This window comes from Myotis lucifugus, unplaced genomic scaffold (assembly GCF_000147115.1).
Source record: "Myotis lucifugus unplaced genomic scaffold, Myoluc2.0 scaffold_555, whole genome shotgun sequence".
Classification (NCBI taxonomy): domain Eukaryota; kingdom Metazoa; phylum Chordata; class Mammalia; order Chiroptera; family Vespertilionidae; genus Myotis; species Myotis lucifugus.
The window spans coordinates 195645-219985 of NW_005871603.1; the positions used below are offsets into that span (position 1 = coordinate 195645).

Sequence of the window (24341 nt, forward strand, 5' to 3'; positions counted from 1 at the left end):
GCCCTGTGTCCCCCTGCAGCCCTGCTCCCCCTGCAGCCCTGTGTCCCCGCTGCAGCCCTGTGTCCCCCTGCAGCCCTGCTCCCCCCTGCAGCCCTGCTCCCCCCTGCAGCCCTGTGTCCCCCTTGCAGCCCTGTGTCCCCCCTGCAGCCCTGCTCCCCCTGCAGCCCTGCTCCCCTTTGCAGGCCTGCGCCCCACCTGCAGTGCACATCCGAGGGGAACTCGGATTCTGCGTGCACCTCCTGGTCCAGCTTCTCAGCCTGAACCACATGGTCTCCCTAGTTTATCTCACTACCCAAAGGCCCTGCACCCTGCCTTTTTGGGGGAATCTGCCTCCATTTCAAGGACCTTTTCATATCCAGGCCAAGCAAACCTACCATTCAACACCTGACACCTGACACCTGGGAGCCGGGCTCCCACAGAGACAGGTGATCGCACAGCACAGGGCGTGGGAGAAGGCTGGGCTCGCACACGACACTGGGCAGAGAAGTGAATGCGTGGTGGGACCCAGGGGCCAAGGGCAGGGGTCCCAGAAGCGGAGAGGAAACTGAGGGTGTGATGTGGCCCTGCCTCTACACCCAGGCCCAGAGGGCGGAGCCAGGTGGGGGAAATGAGGGGTTGAGTGGACCCCACTTCAGGGCTTCCTGTGGTGATCCAGACCATCCCCCCCGACCCTGCCAACCGGGCAGACCCCAAGATGACCCCCGACCCCTGACCCTGGCCACCCCCAACCCCACTCACCAGCGTGTGCCGCTTCATGTGCTCCCGCCGGGTGAACTTCTTCCCGCAGATCTCGCAGGGGTAGGGCCGCTCGCCTGTGTGGGAACGCATGTGGCGCTTGAGGATGCACTGGTGCATGGCCGAGAAGCTGCAGTACGGGCACTTGAACTTCTTCCTGATGACCGTGAACTCGTTGACTGGAAGACAGCACAGAGGGCATCACCAGCGGCCCTGGAGCCTGCCCTGCACAGACTGTCCCCCGAGGCCCCGCCCCCACTAGGCACAGGTGTCCCAGGTGCCTGACAGCTGGGCAGAGGCCAGAGGCAACCATGTCCACTCTCAGACACGTCAGTGTCTAAAACACTGCTGTCCACACGTGTAGGCCCAGCAGAAACAGCACCACACAGGAGCCCGAGCACAGCCAGGGTCCAGCGCCCGCTCCACCCTGGGGGCATCTGAGGGAGGTGCTGCCTGGTGACAGCCATGAGGCGTCCAGTGGACACAGCCGAGCAAGAGGAGGAGGAGGCTTGTCCCGTGCTAACTCCCCAACTTCAACAAGCCGCGCCGAGGCCCCACGGTCACCCAGGGTCAGCTGCACACCAGGACGCAGCCCTGCCCTCAGCATCTCATCCCACACTCCTGGGGGTCTCTTGGCCCCCCTGGGCACGGGGGCAGCCCAGACACTACAGTCACCCCCTCTTGAGCCAACAGGGAGTCCTCCCAGTACCCCAGAAACCCAAAGGCCTCCCGGGTTCCTCTGGGTTCCCCAAGTAGCCCAAGTCCCGCGGCTGCCTTTTCTCCTGAGCGAGGAGACGGTGGTGGACACATGTCCCTGGCGTCTGGAGCGGCTTCCCAGGCCCTCAGCCGGCATCCACACCCAGAGGACAGACCAAGGGTCAAGAGCACTGGGCGTAGCCAGAGGGGCTGCTGGAAGCCCACCCAGGACGGGGTCAGCCTGTCAGGGCAGTGGCTCCTGCTGCACCTTCAGACCCCTTGCAGACGTCCCTGTGGAGGCACTGAGAGGGGGGCAGACATGAGGACAAATGCCACAGAGTCACAGCCCAGGACAGCAAGGCAGGGTGGAGCCGAGGGGACCCACAGCCCTGGACCTTCCCGAGAGGGGGAGCCGGCCAGCGGCTGGAAGACTGACCAGGTGGTTTCCATGAGCCCACACCCCCACCCCTGAGTCACCCACCACGTCACAGAGGCAGGGACCCGCACCACCACCTCTGGGAAGTGTGCCCAAGGCTCCCAGCTCCTTTCTGCTGGGAAATGGTGCCAACTGGACGGTGCAGAGCAGGGACCCCAAGCACAGTGGTCCTCACTTGGCAGCCCATTTCTGAAACGTGTCTGCGTAAATGGAGGGGGAACCTGAGTGCAGCGTTCTAATTTGTTTCTTAAAGAAGCATCTATTTTCTCCCAGGAGCTCTCAAAGGGTGTCTAAATAATCCAGCAACCAGATTCCTGGGTTTTCCGGTACGAGACAGTGAGACCGTCTGCCAGGGGCCCGGCCACGCACCCACCCAGGAGCTCTCTGCTCTGGGGTCTCCCGCACCCACGACAGTCAGTGCACACCAGGGACAGGCCTTCTAGGACAGCAGTGCCATGCCCGGTCAGGTAGCCACCATTCTGCCTCACCTTCGAGCTATTACTGTCAGGTATTACACGCCTACTTGTGTTAAAAGCCCCACAGGAAACTGTAAACATTACTCTAAACGTCAGGACCATTTCTATTGGTCACAAGGTCACTCCTGGTGTCCTATTGCTCCCTTCAGTCTGTGCTTCTGTCCAGGGCACATTCCTTTGGCTACAGGCTGTTGGTGCGTCTTGTCAGCTGGCCAAGCATTCTCTCACTTTGTTTGTTTGTACCATAATGTCTTCAGCCTTGATTTCTGAAGGACATTTTTGCTGAGTATAGAATTCTAAGTTGGCAACGTTTTTGCAGCCCTTCAATGATGCTACCCATTGTCTCGAGCTTCTGTAGTTTCTATTAAAAAGTGGGCCATCAGTCTGTTCCCTTGAAAGAAACGTCTTTATTCTCTGACTGCTTTTACGATTTTTCTTTTTGTCTTTGGTTTTCAATAGTTTGACTATAATGTGCCCAGATATTGTTTTTCTGTTGCTATTATTTTATTTTGGTCTTCATTCTGCTTTGAGTATACGCTTCTTGAAACTGTGTATTGATGTCTTTTATCAGTTTTGGAAAATTCTCAGCTACTGTCTCAGCTTCTGATTCTGCTTCGGCCCCATGTCTTCTCTGGAACTCCAGCTACAGACATATTACAAACCCTCACTGTGCCATGCTTCTCTTTGCGTTTTTCTCATTCTTTTCTTCGCTCCTGACTTTGGGTGTGGATATTTTCCACTGCTCTGTCTTCCAGCTCACTAACCCTACCTCGTGTTGTCTCAGGTGTTGTATTTCAGTTCCAGAATGTTCACTTCCTTCTTTTGTATAGATCCCAATCCTCTTGAAATCCTCCATCTTTTAATCTGTTTTGTGCACCATCTCCTTGAGTGTGTTGGTAAGGGGTACCTTTCAGGGCTGTCTGATAACACAGTCTGCTTTTCCTGGTGGGGTTGGTCACATGACTCTGTTACTTAGCATACACTGCCATTTTCTTGTGCAAAACACTGCTCCTCTTGGCTCAACCTGTTTCGTGCTTCAACATTTGAGAATTTGCTTGAGAAAACTCTGCAGTGCTAATATACTAGTAGCTTGTCCCTCACAACCACCTGCTTCAAGTCCTACCTGTGCTGGTAGCTCCCCAGGTGTGCATGGTGGGGTTTTGCCTGGAGGGTAAGCCCAGGGAATGCTAGTCATAGTTGAAGCTGGAGGCTTAAATATTTTTCTTTAAAATAATGTGTTTTCTTTGGCACCTTAGTTTGTGAAGTTGCCAAACTGACAGTGATCAAAACTGAATTATTTACTTTAAATGCAGTTGAAATTGGTAAGTTAACACGCCCAAGAGTGTGGGGGAGTCTTCATTCCCACCCTCCCACACACACATGACGTGGGCGAGGCCACCCACCCACATTTTGTGGCAAAGAAAAATACGCTGAGAAGCCCCAAATGAATGTAAACATGAAGCAAGTCTCTGGCAGCGAGTTGGCCTGAATAAAGGATTAACCCTTCATTATTGAAATTCTCTAATAAAGAGCAGTGTTACATTTTGATAATTTAAAAAAACCACTCTTGCCCTGGCTGGTGTTCCCAGTGGTCAGAGCCCAGCCTGTGCACCAAGGGTGGCAGATTCTATCCCAGCCCCTCGGGGCGCACGCAGGAGCCAACCAACTAATGTCTCTCTCACATCAGTGTTTCTCTCTCTCTCTCTCTCTCTCTCTCTCTCTCCTTCCCTCCCTTCTAAAAATCAATGGGAAAATATCCGCAGGTGAGGATTAAAAAATAAAAACCTCTTGAAATCAACCTGCATATCAGTGTTTCAATGAGAAATTCAATAACAGATGAAGTACCTAAATGAACCCACTGAGAAACCCACATGTTGCTGAAACCGGTTTGGCTCGGTGGATAGAGCGTCGGCCTGCGGACTGAAAGGTCCCGGGTTCGATTCCGGTCAAGGGCATGTACCTGGGTTGCGGGCACATCCCCAGTAGGAGATGTGCAGGAGGCAGCTGATCGATGTTTCTCTCTCATCGATGTTTCTAACTCTCTATCTCTCTCCCTTCCTCTCTGTAAAAAATCAATAAAATATATTTTAAAAAAAAAAAAAAGAGAAACCCACATGTTGGATGACTGTACAGTTTCAAGGAAAATAAAGTTAAATATTCGAATGAAATCAAACAGCTATTGATACTAAAAATGTTTCCTACACCCTCGTTATTGTGCCGTCCCCCACAGACCTGTTTCTTCTAGGTACAATAAACCTCCCTTGAAATTTTCTAAGTGTTTTAAAAATGGAACCAAAGCCCTTTAGCCCAATAGCACAGACACACCCTCCACAACGCAGGTCTCCTCATGGCCCCGTCCACGCACCATCTGCCCAGGAAAACGTTCCCCAAGTGAGCGGGTAAAAGCAGCCGCAGGTCCACGCCACGCAGTCAACAGCGTGATAATGGGGTGGCCCAGAGCCGGCATCCCACAGGCTCCTCCTGCCACCAAGGCTCGTGGCGAGACCCTCATGACGAGGAGGAAAAGGTGGTCTCTAGAAGGGGCGTGCGGAGGCAGACGAGCACTGACAAAAGAGTGAGGGGCAAGGGCTGCCTGACCCATCCTTCAGCTCCTGGAGACACCGCTCAGTCAGTTGCCTTAGCAACAACATAGTAAGCCTCTCTGAAAAGCCAACCAACCTCTCTGTGGTCAGGACTCATCTGATGCAGGTAAAGGGCAGCATCTGGGGCAGGCAGAGGCCTTCAGGTGGGCCAGCCCAAGGGGGGGCTGCCCCTCAGAAGGGTGGGGTCACACTTCTCCCTGGAAGTCTGCCCTCTCCAGCTGGAACACGCTCCAGAACCTGGCGGGGCCACCTGCTTCTCTCCTCCCCTGGGTCCTGGAGCCCACCGCCCTGCGGAGAAGCAGATGTGAGAACCAACGGCCAAGGAGGGGACAGCGGCAAGCCCAGGGCGCTCTGTCTCAAGAGCCGTCGGGTGATTCTCCGCCCAGGGTGTGTCCTTCACACCCGGAGAGAAATGCCATGGGGCACACATTGAGGGCACGGTGCTGGGCTTTGTCCTCAGCTCTTTCTAGAAAGTACCAGGTCTCCCCCGCTGCCTGCAGGGATTGGAGGAGCGAGCCTTTGCAGGCACAGGCAGCGAGTCCCAGGTCCCAGCAGCGCCCAGAGACCTGTCCAGGCCTGGCGCAGCGGAGCGCAGGCGGCATCTGCTCCGCATGGAGGAGCCCAGCTTCCCGGGGGTTTCCTTGCCAGGCCGATGGGAGCCGCACAGCCATCAGCCTGCAGGAAGGACCCGCGTCCCGCACAGGAGGTGGCCTGGGAGCCCAGCCAGGCGCTGGCCGCAGTCCAGCCCAGAGGAGGCTCACGCTCAGCGGCTCCAGGTCCGAGAGGCGTGGGCCCACGAGAGGCAGACCGGGTCCCCGCTGTGGGCTCCCAGGACAGCAAGGAGCCTGTGGAGCACGTGCGTCTGTCACCGACTCACCGCCCCGTCCGTCTCCACAGGAGGGCCTGTCACTCATCTGAGGCCACAATTAACACTCAATGAAGGGCACTCAGAGGAGAACCCATGTCAACAGAACACCAACACGTCCACCCAAACCGTCAGTTAGAAAGGGCTGCGGAGGAATAACGTTCAGTTAATTCCAAAATCAAACACACGTGGGTAAGCTCCTCGTCAAGCCTCACTTTCCTCACAGAGACAAGGGAACCTAACAGACCTTTTTTAAAAATGTTTTTATTGGTTTTGAGAGAGAAAGGACGTGAGAGACAGAAATATCAACGATGAGAATCATTAGTCGGCTGCCTCCTGCACGCCCCCCACAGGGCATGTTCCCTGACCAGGAACCGAACCTTGGACCTCTTGGTTCCTGGGTCAAACGCCCAACCACTGAGCCCCCGCCAGGGCAGCAGACCTTCCTTTACATAAGAAACAGGAAAGACCTGTCTGAGGCCCCCAGAGCCTCGGCCCGCCCCGGCCCCGGGGCCCTTATCCTGCTGCTTCTATTGGGGGGACCCCTCGGGGAAGTATTCTCACTGAAGTATAAAAACCACTGACTTCCACAGCATGGTGCTGCGAGTGTGAAACAACTGCTGCTGCAAAGGCTACGGACCTAGTCGACCTGAGACGGGCCTTCACTGTCACCGGGTGGAGCGGAGCGCAGGGACCCCCACGCCTGGCGCGCGCGCAGCAGGTGCCCAGCAGAGGCAGGTCTCCCGGGGCGGGGGTTGGCTGTCCTGGCCTCGGCATCCAAGCTGAGCAGAGGGTGAGGGGCTGCTCTGTCCCTCCCCCGGGGGCTTGGGCTGGTGTCAGGCCCTGGGAACAGGAAGCCAGGCTCAGCCCGGGAGGGAGCGAGCGAGCGGGCTGGTGGGACTGAGCGCGTTCCGGAGGCGCGCCTGGACCTTCCCGCGATGAGCGCCGCCAGGCACGCCGCAGCCTGGGGCTCGCCGAGTGGGTGGGCATTTGGGTGCTTTTCTCAGCTTCCCTCTGGCGCCAGCGGGTGCCGCAGGCTCCACACCGGACTGGGGTGCGGCTGGTCACCCAGCACGTCCGGCTGTGTCCCGAGGTCACACCTGTGGCCTTGAGAAACGGCCTGAGACGAGCGTCACGGGGCCGAGCTGGACTCACAACCAACACCCTTTCACAAGAAACTTTAAAATCCCCGTGTCCGACACAGGAAACGTGCCTCAAACTGCAACCTGAACCAGAGCGGCCGCAGCGCCCCCCCCCCCCCCTGTTACACACACACATACACACACACACACACACATACACACACCGGGCCTCTGGAAAACTGCCCCGCGGGGAGGCCCCGCTCTCGCCCCGACCCGGGAAAAGCCCCTTCCCACGGAATGGGCTCAGCACAGGGGAATTTTTGACCAATAGGGAACAGGAACGGGCCACTGCAGAGCTGCCCCGCGTGCAGGCCCAGCGCTCGCCCCGACCCGGGCAAGGCCCCCTCCCCACGGGAGGTGCTCAGCAGTGGGGACAACATGGGGTCCCACATGGCACCAGGACCGTGCCCCACCTGCCCCACCTGGCTTGTCTGCAGGGTGTCCCCAGGGAACTGGCCAGGGACCCCTATGCAAACAGCACTTTTTTTTTTTAATATATTTTATTGATTTTTTACAGAGAGGAAGGGAGAGGGATAGAGAGTTAGAAACATCGATGAGAGAGAAACATCGACCAGCTGCCTCCTGCACATCTCCCACTGGGGATGTGCCTGCAACCCAGGTATATGCCCTTGACCGGAATCGAACCTGGGACCTTTCAGTCCACAGGCCGACGCTCCATCCACTGAGCAAACCGGTTTCGGCCAAACAGCACTTTTAAGGGCCCAAGAAAGCAACACACAGGTCAGGGTCCCTCCCGATCACTGCACCCCGAACACCACTCCCCAAACAGGGACGTGTTTTGAGCCACGAATGATGCTTTTCATGGTTTCCACTCAGTGAACAATAACGACTAACAGGCAGGACTTTAGCTGCTGCTGAAATGTCATCAACATGAGAGTCAAGTTCATCTGAGTCAGAATGAGAACTGAAAAGTCTTCTCAGGGAGCAATCGGTGAAAGCGTCGGCCTGGTGAGGAGACCAGCTGTGGGGCTGAGGCCTCTGAAAACAGGGCACTCTGTGGAAGGCTCCAGAACCAGCCAGGAAGGACCTGGGCTCCAGCTGCAGCGCTAATGGTTCCCTCACACATCTGCAATGACTGTCCCTTTTTTTTTTGCAAAACTGCCCTGATCAGACCACACCAAGCACCACGACGTCCCCTCCAGGGCCGGGAAGGTTGGGGACAGGCCCGGCCCCCACAGGGCTCTGCTGGGCAGTGTGTCCACGGGCAGCCGAGAGCAGGGCAAGGCCTCTGCCGTGGAGCCCAGTGGGAGGCTGCTTTTCCTTCTGCAAACGTGAGCTCAGGTCCCTTCCAAGCAGGCACCACCCTGGTCTCCCCAGGGTCGAGGTCTGCAGGCCACAGGGTGAGGGTCCCTGGGAGAGGCCCTGTGCACCACGCGTCTCAGCCCCGACGCCCCTGAGGTTGTGGGGCGTCCCTCATGGCACCTTCAATGGAGCCGCCGCCCACGTGGCCCAGAGACAGTGCGGTGGAGAAGACGCCTGGGGCTCCGCACCATGTATTTGGGGAAACCGACATCTGTACTTTAGCGTCGGCCAGAAGCAGGCAGCTTCTATTTTACTTATTTTTTGGTTATTGTTTTTTGTTTTGTTATTATTGTTGTTTTCGGTTAATCCTGAGGATATTTTTCCATTAATTTTTTTAGAGAGAGAGTAAGGGAGGGGGAGAGACAGAGAGAGAAACATCGATGTGAGAGAGACACATTGGTTGCCTCTCACACACGCCCCGACCAAGGCCGGGGATCGAGCCCACAACTGAGGTACATGCCCTTGACCAAATCAAACCTGGTCCCTGGTACTCAGTCTGCAGGCCTACGCTCTATCCATTGAGCCAAACCGGCCAGGGCTGGCTGTTTGTTTCTTGTAATATGTTTTTATTGATTTCGGAGAGGAAGGGAGAGGGAAAGGAATAGAAACATCAGTGAGGAGAGAGAATCATTCATCGGCTGCCTCCTGCACGTCCCACACTGGGGATCGAGCCCACAACCCAGACATGTGCCCTGACTGGGAATTGAACCATGACCTCCTGGTTCATAGGCCGGTGCTCAATCACCGAGCCACACCGGCCGGGCAAAACAGGCCGTTTTAACTGGGATGTCAGAGCATCATGTGTGAAGTAACCATCCCCAGCAGCTCCCACGGCCTTGCTGCTGCTGACCGGCTGGGCGGCGTCCAGGCAGACGTGGTATCCACCACAGCCCACGTCACAGCTCAGAGCCCAGCCCACGAACTTTGCCAACTTCTCACTCTATTTACAGAAATGGGCAGATTCTCATGAGAAAGGGGGTGAATTTAGAATATCAAAAGCAAGGAGGTCAAAGCACAACAGAAATAAGAGAATGCAGAACCTCAGGCGCCGGCTTCACCTGGAATGAGTCACAGACACACCAGACATGGAGGTGGCGGAGGACCCGCGTGTGACAGGACTCACACGTGTGCTCACAGGCACGAGGAGCGCGTGTGGCCGCCCTCGCTCCAACACACGGCGGACTAATCACGGCAGACAGCAAGCGCATGTGAGAGAGGAAGACCTGAAGAGAAAAATCCGCCCAGAAAGGCCTCATCATGGGGTCCCCGCCCATCCCGTGACCTCCCCTCATGTGAGACCTGCTGTGAGGGTGATCTAGGGCCTCTGCTGGGGAAGGGGCGGACGGAGAAACTGAGGTGGCAGGGAGACGCCACCCAGGGCGGCCGCAGCCGCCTGGTCCTGGAGCCCAGTCAGGCCCGGCACAGGGGTGACCCTGCTCGACTGGAGGGGGACATCGGGGCTTGGGGGCTAGCAGACCCCTGGGCCCCATTCAAAGCACAGATGTGGCAAAGCCCGCGCTGGGGCGAAAGCTGCCAGACAGAGACGGCAAAAAGCAACACTCACCCCAAGCATCATTCTTGGCGACCAGGACAGATCAGCCACATGAGGGCAGCACAGAAGCTTCCTAGTCCCCCAGCCCCAGCCTGCCCTTCCTCACACCCACACACCCTGCCAGTCATCCCCGTGGCTGGGTGTCCAGCTGCTGGACCTGCGAGTGTCAGTGCGAGGCGCCCAAAGGCCCCGAGACAACACCTCCATGTCCCGGACCAGCTCCATCTGCTGCTTCTGCCAGGTCCCGGCGTTCACTCAAAGGGCTGACATCCTGGAGCGACTCGCACACGCTCGGCTTAAGGATTCGGCGTTTTACAAAAGCTGTTTTGTTTTGTTTTATATTATTTATTTATTATCTATCTATCTTTCTATCTATCTACTGTTAATCCTCACCTGAGGATATTTTTTCCACTGCTTTTTAGAGAGAGTGGAAGGGAGGGAGACAGACAGAAACATCGATGTGAGAGAGACACATCAACTGGTTGCCTCCCGCATGCACCCCAACCAGGGATGGGGGATGGAACCTGCAACCAGGTACGTGCCCTTGGCTGGGAATTGACCCCACCACCCATCAGTCCTTGAGCCGACACTCTAACCACTGAGCACACAGCCAGGGCAAACACTGTTTTGTTTTAAGTTCAAGACAGCTGTGTAGGAGACACTATCCCCAATTTCAGATGCAGAAAATGAGGCCTGAATGTGTTTTTAAAAGCATGCCCAACGCTGGTTAGCCTCCGGTCTGAATCACAACCACGCTCCGGCCTGGCAGCAGCCTTACTTCAGCCACGGAAATAAAGGGGCGTAAACATTATTTCCAGTGTCAGTCTTTATTGGCCTTAAGCAGTTTTTATCACTCTAACACAAAAACTTGAATATTTTAGTGCTCATGAAAACAAAGTTATAAAATAGTGTTTTTGAAAACAAAGATACACGTCCCAAGGCCCAGCTGGTGCTGGCAGGCCGTCCTTCACCCCGCGGTGCTCAGCGCCCGCCCGGCGTGGGGCACCTCATATCTTCCACACTCAGCACCTCCCGTGTGGGGATCCCTTCCCCCAGGGAGAGCAGCCAGACACGAGGTTTCTCCCTGGTGACACACTCAGTGCCCGCACATGGGCAGCAACCACCAGTGTCCCCAGAACGCCTGTGAGGCGGGGGAGGGCTCACGCTCGGCTGGCACGCAGTGGGCACGAGGGCAGGTGGGGTGCACAAGCCAGCGCCCGGTGTTGCTGGAGGACATCTCAGAGCCATGTGCTCTGAGAAAGTGGAATGCAGGGGGCACTTAACACAGCACCCAAGTCCTTTCTAACAGCCCGTGCGACCAGCGTCACCTCGGGCCAACACAGCCGGAAGCCCACCCTGGCCTCCCTCCTCGCATCTCCCGGGGGGACGAGCCAGGCTGGAGGTCGGAGGCTGCCCCTTGCCCCCTCCTGACCGCACAGGGCTGCGCCCCCAGCCTGCTCAGCGCTCCTGTGTGCTTCTGAGCTCGAGCAGGTTTTAGGTTTAGATTCTCAATTTCAAGTAGGAAATGTCTGAACAAGCATGCACGGCCCTCCCTGTTGCCCTGACAACCCCATATGTGTGACCTGACGACTTCAGGGGGACTGAGGGCACTGGACCCAGGACTGATCGCCAGCCCCCGCACGACGCCCACACCCGCCACCCGTGGGCCCGACGCCCTCTGCTCCTCTCAACACTCAGAATCACACGGAAGTGGCCGCGGGGCCTGCACTTACGAGACAGGGAGTGGGTGCCTTTGGGCAGGTACTCCAGCAGGAGGGCGCTGTCGTCCCCGAGCACGTCGGCCTTGAGGGACAGCAGGCTGTTCTTACTCATGAGCGCCGCCCGCAGATTGGCCACCGCGGTGGCCTGCTGCAGCGCCTCGTCCTTCTCGGGGGTGAGGGGCCGGCCCAGGTAGCTGGCTTCTGCCCCCAGGAGACCCTCGTCCACGTGGGCACAGAGGTCCATCCTGTCCCCTCGGCTGTCGGAGCTGCTGGCCTCGGTGACGGTCAAGTCTGAATCTGGGAGGAAACAGAACGTGCAGGTCACTTCAAGCCTCTCCGGTGGGAAGCAGCCAGGGCCACGGGCTTCCTGTCAGGCCCACCCCGTCTGCCGCCACGGGCCACTGTGGGGCCCCCGCCGCTCCCGGCTGCACCCCGGGCCCCACAGGCTCGGACTGCACCTCACTCACAGGCCTACCTATTCCCCCTAAATCTATAAACTTCCAGGAAAAACTCATCTTGGGCAGGAGACCCAAAAAGCATGAACCATAACAAAAAAAGTTCACAAATTGGACTTGGTCAAAATGTTAAATGTATGCTCCTCAGAAGACAGTGTTAGATAAAACTGAGCCAAAGACTGGGAGAAAACGCACAAAGAACTGTCCACTCAGCAGTGACAAGCGGACATGGTCCCCACAAGTGGTGCTGGCGGCCAGCCAGCGCAGGAGGACCCCGTCACAGCCACGCCCACGAACACGCCACACCACTCGGCAGTGACCTCCTGAGCCGGCCCACTGCCGCCGGAGCAGACACCCAAGGAGGTGAGCGCCACAGCCTGGCTCGGGCGCTCACAGCGGCGTTGGGTGTGACGGCCAAAATCTCCCAAATAACCAAACGGCCCACAGCTGAACGAAGGGGTCGGCTGCCACAGCCACGGGCAGAGAGCACTGGGCAGCGGAGGAATGACTTATCGGTGCCACAGCCACGGGCAGAGAGCACTGGGCAGCGGAGGAATGACTTATCGGTGCCACAGCCACGGGAAGGGGGCTCAAAAGCACACAGAGTCACAGACATGGACAGAGGGGTGGCTGCGGGCCGTGGGCTCAGGTCCTGGGCTGTAGCAGCCTCAACATTCTGGCTGTGATTCTGACTGTGATTTGCACGGTGATGCCATGGGGGGAACCACATGAAGGAACACAGGATGTCTCCATATTACTTCTTACAAATGATCATTAATCTACAATTGTCTCAAAATGATGCTCTGTGCTTGTACTTCTCAAGCTGGCCACTCTGAGGCATCTGGAGGGGCTGCTGGGAGGACACAGGTGGTGTGGGAGGGCTGACTGAAAGGGCAGAAGGGAGCATTCTTGGTGGTGGAAATGGTCTCTCTCCTGACGACAGAGGTGTAACATTGTCAAAACTCATCAAACTCACTCACTAGAGTGGTTAAAATTAAGAAGACAGCCCTCCAAAAAAAAGAAAGGGAGGGAGGAAGGAAGGAAGGAAGGGAAAGAAAAGAAAGAAAAGAAAGAAAAGAAAGAAAGAAAGAAAGAAAGAAAGAAAGAAAGAAAGAAAGAAAGAAAGAAAGGAAGAAAAGAAAGAAAGAGAAAGAAAGAGCGAGCCCTGGCCAGTTTGGCGCAGTGTTAGAGTGTCGGCCCGTGAACTGAAGGGTCAGGGTTCGATTCTGGTCCAGGGCATGTATCTCAGTTGCAAGTTCCCCTGTGGGAGGCAACCAGCCAATGTTTCTCTCTCTGTCTCTCCCCCTCTCTTCCACTCTCTCTAAAAATCAATGGAAAAATATCCTTGGTGAGGATTAACAACAACAAAAAGACAGCCTGGCTGGGTGGCTCAGGTGGCTGGAGCATCGTTCCATACACTAGAAGGTTGAGGGTTCAATTCCTGGTCAGGGCACATGCCCAGGTTGCAGGCTCGACCCCCCAGTGGGGGGGGTGCAGGAGGCAGCTGATCAAAGATTCTCTCTCATCACTGATGTTTCTTTACTTCTCTCCCTCTCCCTTCCTCTCCGAAATCAATAAAAACATATTTAAGAGAAAAAGTCTGACTGTTCCTTATAACACCTAAGCCGCCCTTCAGACACGCCATGCCGAGGTGTCTACTCGAGAGAAATGGAAACACAAGACAGACAGGCGCAGAGCGCACAGAAGCGCATCATGCAGCGGCAGCGGCAGCGGCAGCGGCGCCGTCCGTGGGCCAGAGGCCGGTGACACAGGCGCTGCTAGTTTCAGGCAACAGAAGACGCATCAGCACCCAGCACAGCGTGGACGCCAAGGACACAAACTCGTGGCGCGCGGAAGAAGCCGTGCTCGTGGCGGCGGCCTGGGGCACCCCCTCCCCGAGCGGTGTCCAGCCGCCTGGCATGGCTGCCCAGGGCCTTGTCCTTCGTCAGCCCAACACATCCAAGCTCTTCCTCAGAGCTCCCTCTGGTTGGAGCGTGACAGGGAGACCCCAGCTCTGTCCGGGGGGCCCTGAGAAGGAAAAGCAACTACACTGGCCGCTCAGCAAAGCCCGGGGGGGTTTTAGTTGATTTTTCCCAAAGTGGGCCCCGGGGGGCCAACCCACAGAGGCCCAACCAAAAACCCGGGGGGCCCCGGGCCCGGGGCGGCCCCCCCCCCCCCCGTGGGCCCGGCCCCCTCCCCCGGGGGGTTGAGTTAGGCCCCCCTTGCCCCCCCCCCCCCCCCCCCCGTGCCCTCACAGAGCACCATCCCGCCAGCCCCGCCCTGATGGACTGGCGGGAGCATGTAGGGTTACTTTTCATTCAGATTCTCTCCTCCCAAATGCAATACTAAGCAAGCTGGTTCTCTACAACAGAGATGATCAAATCGGCTGAAGGACAACGCGGGTAGGAGAAGCTCCCGAGCACCTTCCCTATCCCCGGCCGGCCGGAGGACCTGGCCCGGGCGTGGCCACGAGAACTCACTTGTCAGTTAACCAACAAACACAGGCGGTTCCAGCTTCTCCAAGAGTCCGCTGTCCTGTGGGTGCAGGACGGCAGGATGGCCAGGCATGCTGGTCGGGGGACGCCCGCCCCCCCCACCTTCCAGGAGGGACAAGAAGAGAGGCCACAGTCTCGGACCGGACCGGCTCCCACCTCAGCCCCAGCGACAAACCCGACAAACCCGGAGGGGCTGGGAGCCTCGGACTCAGCCCAGAGAGAGGCTGCGGGTGGGCGTGGCCAGCGAGAAGCGCCAGCACCCACCAGAAGCTGTTCTGCAGCCCCACGCACCCCAGGATGCCATGGTCTCAGCTCAGGCGCGAACATTTACTTTACTAAACCCACAGGCTCACCCACTGCCCAGCACTGTGTTCGCGGGGCCTCTAGGAACGCCTGGCGCAAAGCCCCTGGGCTCTTCCTGGTCCCGGGGTATAAACCCGCCCCCTCGGGGCCACAGGCAGGGTGAGGCTGGAACGCGGGGAGCGAGGGGACAACAGGCCTGGCATGAGGTCCCTCTGGACCCAGAACATCACTGTCTGCACACGTGTCTGCACATGTCAATGCTACTTCCCACGACCTACACACACATGAAATGCTGTGATCACACGTGACTCCGGGATGTTTCCCTGCAAGCCAGCAGGCTAGAATGCACTTGGCCTTTAGCTAGGAAAAATATCACTCCAAACAGTAATAGGCCCGAGAGTCAGCATGGCTGAGGGGGCACAGAGGGGTCAGGACGGGCTGCCACCGCTGGACTGGACACCTGAGCGTCCATGCCTGCCCCCTGAACACGGTGGTGACCACGTGATGTGTTCCTCGGGAAGGGCCTGTTCTCCATAAGCAGGCCAGGAATAAAAAATACTCTTCTCTAAGCTCCAGTAAATCTTTCATGAAAATAAAGGGTCCTCACTGAGGAGCACACACTTCCCGGCCCCGCCCAGGCCAGGCGGGGTGAGCAGACACCCTGAGCCAGGCAGACAGCCCCACGCCAGCCCACAACCTCCGTCCTGTCTTAGCAACTCGGTACCATCCAGTAGGAGCAGCTCACGGTTGCCTTGGTAACCCAAGGGATTTAAGACATTAACAAGAGTACACAGTCAAAATCACTTGTTGGATTCTAAAAACACCTTCTGCTTGGTAAGTGCATTTAAAACCTCCAGCCCACGGCTCAGCAGGCTGCTGTCTCTTAGCATAGACGCTCTCCTGTCCAAGGCCTCCCATAGCTCAGCGCAGGTGACCCCTTGGCACGGACCCTCAGCAGGTTTGGGACAAAGCCTCTGTCCTGGTCACTCACCGGGGGCTGCTGCTCGTCAGGTCCCATCAGAGCTGGTGGATGGCGACACCGAGGTAAGAGCAGACGGGACACTGCTGTCCCTCTCCTCACCGACTGCTAGCAGGGGGATGGGTGGCGTTCCTATCAGCTCAGACACCGCCCTCCTTCTCACTGAGTCTGGCTCAACTCCAGCAGGCCTGGGGCTGCCTTTCAGGGACATTTGCAGTGTCTGGAGACTTTTTGGTTGTCACAACTAGGGGGCGGTTGCTACCGGCTGACATCCAGGGGGCTGACATCTCAGGACACCCCACGCGAAGTCACCCAGCCAGGCCGACACCCTGGTCAACCCAGCACCCAGCAGACACAGTGGCCATGAGGCTGAGAAGGAATACTTCAGGCTATAGTGTATCTTGGGCGCCACTGTTTAATGAATACAGAGTTGCAATTTGGGGATAAAGAGAAAGTTTGGGAAACGGATAGTGATGGCTGCACAACAGTGCGGCTATATTTAATGCCAGTGAGCTGTACAAGGGTGTCGTTTGTGGTTCGGGCATTTTACAACAGCGATGCAAGCGACAGTGCCCGGGGCCAGACGGCACTCTTCCCACTGAGGAGGAGGGAACAGAGCCCCCAGGGTCCCCGAAGCCTTCGGGCAGGGGAGTGGGTGCCCCCACCAGCACACGGCGTTTGTGACATTTCCAGGGCTTATCACCCCACAGTTGCTGCCTTCTGCCCATCTATGTCCATTCACTCAGTTGATTTCTAACCTCTTTCTGGAGAGGACTCCCCTAACCCTGACCATCGCCCTCGAATCCCCAGGATGCTCATTCCCCAGGTGCCACTGAGAAGGCAGCGTGACCAGAATTACCACCAGGAAGAGCACCTGACATTCAGTAAACATTTAATTGCTATTTACTCATCTGGGAAACAGACACAAAGCATCGTCCAGCGTGAAGACGGGCTCAGCACAGCGAGTTACAGCCCCCACTGCAGTGATCCCAGTGGCTGCGAGTAAAACACCAGGGGAAGCCACCCGTGTGAGCCTGGGAATGTGTCCCTTTGTCTACAAAGCGAGCAGCCACAGCCCCCACACAGTGTCTGAGCCCCCCTGGAACAAAGGAAAGGCTTACTTGAGTCACGGCCGCTGAATGGCCGCCCGGACGTCTGCAAGAAGGCTGGCACCGGGGACCCGGCCTGGCTCTCGTCCTCCACCTGCTGCATGATGTGCCGGACGGTTTCTTTGTTTTTCCGATTCTTCCTTCGGCCCGTGGGCTGCCAGCCATCCCCTCCGACCTGCTCAGAAAAAGAGTTCTGTGTCGAGCCATCCCTGGCCGCGGGCGGCTCACTCACTCCGTAGTGAGAGGGCGAGCTCTGCTCCTCCTTGATGTGCAGGGGCCCATAGCCCGCGTCGCCGGGCCACAGCGCCTGCGAAGACAGGTCGTCAGAGCCGTTGGCCTTGGGCTCCTGGTCCTCTTTGCCGTAGCTGCTTCCTCCCTCGTGGCAGCTGGCAATGGCCGAGTCTCCAGAAGAATTGGTGGGACTGGAGCGCCGAGCCAGCCACGGGGAGATGCTCCTTCCGGCCATCACGGCGGAGATGAGCGCGTCGGCACTGCTGCCGGGCGGGGCAGCCATCTCCAACTCCGAGAGCTCATCCGAGGCGTCCGGCTTAATGCTGATGTCCAGTGCGGCCTTGATGAAGTCGTGGCACGCCTGCACGATGTCCGTCATCTGCAGGAAGCTGGCCGCGGACATCACCTCGATGACGTTCCGGCTGGTGAGGGCCAGGTGGGCAGAGTACATGAAGTCGATGATAGCCTGGAAGCCCTGGGCCGTGACGATGTCCAGGTGCGTGACCGTGGCCGGCTCGGACGCCTTCTGCACCTGGCAGTACAGCGTCTTGAAGTAGCGGCTGCTGCCGAGCAGCACGTTCTTGTGGGCCTTGAACACCTTGCCCTCGACCACGACGCACGCGTCGCACAGGACGCCGTGCTGCCTCTGCTCGTCCAACTCTCGCAGCAGGTGCCGGTAGTGGGACGCGATTTCCATATCTTCCTTCCGGTTGTTCATTGGGAAGCCGTGGTGTCACCTCTCCTACAGACTCTGTGGGGACAAGAAGGGCAGTTACCCACACCGGTGGCCGGGGTGCGTGCAGGAGGAAGGTGGGAGGAAGGCCCGGAGCACCGACCCAGGGGGCCCGGCGAGGATGGGGCAGGGAAGGGAGGTTCTGGTTCAAGGCCCTCAGCATGGACACGAATTTTGGACAGAATCCTACACATACAGCAAACTCTCAGAACACAAAGCAAATGTTCCAGAAACAAGGACAATGTCCATCAGTAGTGAAGCGAAGTTCTTACCCAAACGGAAAATCTAGGTTAAGTCACCTGTGTCCTCGCCTTTGAAGGAACATCCTAAAAACAAAACACAAAGGGGAAGACTTCCTACAGAAGTCTTGAGCCGCCACAGCCTTCACTCTAAACTTTCCAGAATGCTGCCCCCCCCTGCCCCCCCCCCAGCTCCCGGGAGGAGGCCCTGGACCAGATCTGGACCCTCCAGGACCCCAGGGGGGCCTCGGGCAGCTGCAGTACCTTATTCATCTCCATGCGGCACCCCTCCACCGTGCATTCTGCCTGTGTCTCCCAGCCTGTGTGCCACATCCTCTCTCTCCGCTGCCTACCTTGGTTTCTCTGGGACAAGGTGCCACAGACCAGGCAGCTTAAAAAACAGAATTTTGTTCTAGCATCATCTGGAGGCCTGAATCCAGACAGAGGTGTCAGCAAGGTCCCTCCCGCTGAAGGCTGAGGGCGGTGCACCTGCCAGTGGCTGACCCCTTGGCCACCGTGGCTTGTGGACCATCCCCACCCCTCCTCCCCCTTCCACGGCATCTCCCTGTGTGCGCGTCTGTCCCTGTGCCCCTTCTTATAAGGACACCAGTCGTGCTGGCCTGGGACCATCTGCTCCAGTGTGACCTCACTCCACTAGCGCATCCGACTGATTGCTGGCCACACGATGGGAGAGCCAAAGCGCCGTGTGCAACAGAGGAAGTGTTGGCGTCATCACCTGCTTTCCTACCTGCACAAATCTCTACTCGCCAGTGAAACAGACCCCAGGAACCAGGAAGACCTCTGGGAAGGGGGAGGGAGCTCAGCGCCGTGTACAGAGGAGTAACAACCTCACAGGCGGCACGGCCAGTGCTGAAGTAGGTTATTCCTCAGTCAGGACAGCTTAAAAACCACGTGCTTCATAGAGACTTGTCGTGCGAAGACAAGACATTTTCATTAGGGAAAAAGGCACGAGGACACGGACCTAAAAGTAATCGAAGGTAGTGATCCTCTCAGTAGATTCATCGGCTGCGGGAATCCAGGGACATGCTCCATCCCAGGAAGCTTAGGGTGGCAGCTGCATTTGTGTTTCATTTGAAAATCTCTCAGTATCAGGAAGATGTCTGTGGGGTCCAGCCTACCTGGCCAAAGAAGAAAAACAGCTGCCCAATGGCCAGCTGCCCGGTCACTGCTTGGCAACTGTGACCCTAAAAATGGAAGTAACCTGGACAGCAAAGCCAGTCCTGTCATATACCCACCAACAAGTGAGGGCACCCGGGAGACGAACGCAAGCTCATGGTGTGAGGGCAAGGGCAGCAGAGCACCTGCCCTGTTTGGTGGAGTGCATCATCCAATGGAGGCACACCTGGCCGCAGGACACACACCTGGCCATGAACACACACCTGGCCGCAGGACACACACCTGGCCATGAACACACACCTGGCCGCAGGACACACACCTGGCCATGGGACACACACCTGGCCATGGGACACACACCTGGCCATGGGACACACACCTGGCCATGAACACACACCTGGCCATGGGACACACACCTGGCCATGAACACACACCTGGCCATGAACACACACCTGGCCGCGAACACACACCTGGCCATGAACACACACCTGGCCATGAACACACACCTGGCCGCGGAACACACACCTGGCCATGAACACACACCTGGCCGCGGGACACACACCTGGCCGCGGGACACACACCCCTGTCCAGGGAACACACATCTGTTCACAGGACACACATCAGTTCACAGGAACAACCTGTGGGCTCACACCTATGGACAGATAACCTGATCACCTGTGCTGCTGCCCAGAGCAGAGGACACTTTTCATGCACCCAAGGGGCACGTGTGGCACCCCTTGAAACAACCACTTTGGGACCAAAAGAACTTGAATCCATGTTCCAGACCAAACCCTCAAAGTCGAGCTGGCCAGAATGGGGCTGGGGGCTCATGAGTGGCCCTGCCATGGACAGCCAGGGACATGGTGACGCCACACATGACCCAACGGGCTGTGGGTAACGAAGGGGTTCCCCAGGCCGTCCTGTCTGGGCAGGCAATGTGCCTGATGCTTTCATTGCAAGTACGAGTGCTTCCTGGATAAGGCCAAGAAGTCGCCCTCTTGCAGAATCACAGGGGCCGTGGGGCGTGAAGACTGCCGAATGGGCTCGCCAGCTGCACTGTGTGTTCAGTCGTAACTCTGGGAGCAGGGCAGGGTAATTTTTCCTTTCGTCCCCAAGAAGCTCTGCCAGGGAGGCAACTTGTTGTAATAAAAATGTAAAACAGTGGATGCAATTTAGCCGTCTCATCCCTGTTCCACCCGGACGAGAGCACCAGTCTGTGCAGGGCCCAGGACACCGCTAGCGCCCTGCTTCCGGGCAGGGGTCACATTCGAGAATTTGGAACAGCTCATATGACATGACCGTCCCTCTCAAACATCACCACACTGCCTCTCACCTCTGACTTTTCGCCTCTGCATTTCAGTGAGGCTTAACTTAAACTTACTTAAAGTTTTCCTTAAAGTGTAATCTGACAGACAGCTGTTGTTTAAAGTGGGAACAAGATAACTGTAGCGCTAGAACCAAACTGTGGATCTGGGCGCCAGAAGCCAGGCAGCTCCCACAGCCTCCTGAGGAGGAGGACGTCTGGGCCCAGTTTCACTAAACGGGTCTTTGCAATTATACTGGTGAGACTTTTTTTAAACGGGACACGTTTTGAACAGACAGGTCACAAAGAAGACATACGAGTGGCCACGCAGGAAGATGCTCACCTTCGTCAGCCCACCGGGATGTGGGGGAGGGACCGCGCCAATGTCAGCGAGGACAGGGAGCACTGGGACCGCACTCCGCTGCTGGGAACGTAAGATGGGCAGCCACCTTGGAAGACAGCTTGACGGTGTCTCAAAGTTGAGCAAACACCCTAGGACCCGACAATTCCAACACCAGGAACCTACCCAAGGGACGTGGAGACACAGATCCACGCAGGACTTGCACAGCGGCTTTACTCATAACAGTCAAATCTGGAATCCACCCAAATGCGCACCAACAGGCGAACAGACAGGCAGGTGCACCCCGAGGCAGGCCGTGCAGGTGGAGGCCAGGCACCTCGCCCACCCCCCACTCCTGAGCTTGTCTGAACATCCCTCCACACCCATGGCCGAATCTCAAAATAATTACGCTGCAGAAAAGAAGCCAGACAGAGGGACAAGGTATGAGCCCATTTCTATGAAACTAGAAAACACAGCCTAGTCTACTGGGAAGGAGCCGAGGCGTCAGGAGGGCTGGGCCAGGCCGGGCGGGCAGAGCGGTGAGCTCGCTCACACTAAGTGAGAGCAGTATTTGTACGTAAATTACTCCTTAATAAAGTTGACCAGAAATCTATTTTTGTGAAACTATTCTTGCTCAACTACAAACCTGTACTTATATTTATTGACATTTGTTGTGGGTGGATGTTGTCCCCCCAAAATTCATTTTTTGAAGTCCTAACCCCCAAGAGCTCAGAAGGTGACCTTATCTGGAAAGAGGGTCATTGCAGATGAAATTGGTTAAGATGAGGCCCCTGAGGGGCCCTAGCCCCGCGTGGCCCGTGTCCTTACAACAGCGGAGTTTGGACACAGACACAGAGGGAGCACCTGTGAGCACAGAGACGCTGCTCCGAGGCAAGGAACCACCAGAAGCTGCAGAATCCGGGACGGGCCCTGCTCAGCCTCCCCCGAGGGCGCGGCCTCCGCCCCTGACCTCTGGCGCGTCCTCCCGCACAGGAGAGAATAACCCTCTGTTGCTTAGGACACAGGGTGTGGTCCTTTGTTAGGAAAACCCAGGACACCCACACACTGCCTCCGCTCCCGAGGAGCGCCATGAGGCCACCGGCACCGCGCTGTGCAGGGAGAGCACGGTGGTCACGCCCAGCATGTCCCGCAGAACCAGGCAGCCCTGACCCCTGGCTCCCTCCTCATGTGCGACACCGTTTCCCATGCTGATGTGTTCAGATGGTTCACTATGTGTTGAAAAACCCACTTTATAAATCAAACTTATAGACATAGTATTATTATTCATGGTTACGTGTTAAAATTTAAAATTGAGCCCAGCCAGTGTGGCTCAGTTGGTTGAGTGTCACCCCATGCACCAGGAGGTCGCAGGTTCCATTCCCAGTCAGAGCACACACCCAGGCTCAATCCCCACTAGGGGGCATGCAGGAGGCAGCTGATGAATGTTTCTCTCTCATCGATGTTTCTATCTCTCTTCCTCTCCCTTCCTCTCTCTCTAAAAATCAAAAACATTTTTAAAAAATAAATATTTTAAATGAGCTCCTCACTGGAAAGAAATACTCCAAAAATGTTAGCAGAAGTCATCTCTAGATGGCCAGTCGCCTGAATGTTCTCTGGTGAGAACAAATGGACACTGTGGTTGCTGAGTGTGACATCTCCCAGCCGCGGCCAGGGTGACCTTCTGAAAATGCACACCAGTGACGGCCACCTGCCCACTGCCGGCCCTTTGGGCAGGGGCTCTGCAGGCCCAGCCCCACCCTCAGCCTCCGCTCCTCCCTCCCTGCTGCTCTGGCCTCTTTCAGTTCCTTGACTTCCATCAGCCCGGAGCACCTTCCCCGCCTGCTCACATGTTACTTCCTCTCTCCTGCACCCCCACTCCAACCACACAGGGCCAACCCTCCTCCAAACACCATGAGGTGTCCCCTCCCTGCCCAGCTCACGTCACACGGCTGTACGCCTTGACAGAGCCAAATGGTAACTGTATTTGCATCACACATTAGCCCAATCCCTTTACATGCCAGCCTGGATGTGCTCAGCAGCCTGGGTCACTGTGAGGACATCACCCACCTGCCCAGGCAGGCAGCCCCATGACTCCCTGAGGGCTAGGCCAGAGTAGGGTGATTCCAGGTCAATACAAAGTGCTGTAGGGGCCATTGGGGAGGGGCTGGGCTGGGGGCAGCTTCCTCAAGGGGAGTACCCACAAGGAGGCATTCAGAGGATGGGCCATCACTCTGAGGTTCAGGGCCCTGGGCAGCCCATCTGACTCTGAACTTGACCTAGGACAGAGCCAGTCCTGGCCAGAGCTTAAGGAGCAGCGTCTACGTTGCACTTTTATGGGTCTGTGTCCAGCTACTCAGCTGTAGGAGCAGAGACCTGAGCCAACGTGGAGAGAAAGGTGCAGCCACCCCATCCTCCAGGCCAAGCCCCAACCTCTATGAGGTGCCAGACCGCTGAGCCACCTGCCCTGGCCATTCCAGCCCAGCTCCAAGACTGTGGCCCCACACAACATCACTTGGACAGAAGAACCACCCGGCTGAGCCCAGTCAGCCACAGAACCTTGAGACAATGAGCCTGTGTCTCAGGGTGGACAAGTGACCATGAGACTGGGCAGGGCCAGCAAAAGACCCTGCAACCAGCTCAGGGCCTGCTGGCTGAGAATTCTGCCAGACCTCAGGGTGGTTGGGGCACCAGGCACCAAGATGGAGAACCCAGAGGCCAGCGCTTCAAGGGGAGAGAGAAGACCTCGAGCACAGCCACCACCTGGTCCCAGGCGTCCTAACTCAGGTTCTGGCGCCTGGGAGAGTGGCCTAGGGCCGGGAGGCCCCAGCATTCACCTGAAGGCAGAGTCGCAGGCAGCTCTGGGAACTTCCCATTTCTCTGCTTCCACTGGGGGGAAGTTGGTCTGGGTTGGAAGAGAGAAAGGGGAAGAAGTCACCTCAATGCATGTACCCAGGGCAACTCCTGCTACACTGGGTTGGGTCTGGACCTTTTGTCTTTAAACCATGCTTGCTCTTTTGTTTTAAGTCCTCACCCTGAGGATATTCTTTCCTTTGTTTTCTTGAGAGAGTGGAAGGGAAAGAGGAGGTGAGAGATAGAAACATCCACATGATGTGAGAGAGACATGTCAATTGGTTGCCTCCTGAACGTGCCCCTATGGGGGTGGGGACTTGCAACCAAGGTACAAGCCCTTGACCAGGAATCGAACCCGGGACCCTTTGGTCCACAGGCCGGACACTCTAACCACTGCCCCAAAACAGCCAAAGGAGACCATGCTGATCTTAACAGGCAGCGACACTACTACATTTTCAACTCAAGAAATACTTTTAAAATGTCTACATGCTGGTAGAAGTGGGAAGACAGTCAGTCCCTGGCCCCGGGGCGGGGAATGTGGGCAGTGAAGCTGTGGGCCATGGCCACTCACCCTTGGTGTCCAGGCTCCGAGCCGCCAGCGGAGGTGACAGCTCAGAGCTC

The 24341-nt window shown here is 57.0% G+C and overlaps 1 protein-coding gene across 4 annotated transcripts in view; it reads right to left on the bottom strand.

Moving 5' to 3' along the window:
* Positions 1-23875, bottom strand: part of ZBTB46 (zinc finger and BTB domain containing 46) — a 27593-nt gene extending 3718 nt beyond the window's left edge. Inside the window, exons 1-4 of one of the 4 annotated variants that reach the window (XM_023745548.1) lie at positions 23705-23875; positions 16903-17872; positions 11562-11846; positions 739-914 (exon numbers count right to left, since the gene is read on the bottom strand). In XM_023745548.1, the coding sequence (XP_023601316.1) occupies positions 739-914; positions 11562-11846; positions 16903-17839 (1398 nt within the window). In that variant the 5' untranslated portion in view covers positions 17840-17872; positions 23705-23875. Of the gene's footprint in view, positions 1-738; positions 915-11561; positions 11847-16902; positions 19576-23704 lie in introns of those variants that run through there. The other 3 variants (XM_023745549.1, XM_014446585.2, XM_023745547.1) reach the window with 3 other exon arrangements.
* Between the last annotated feature and the right edge of the window lie 466 nt (positions 23876-24341).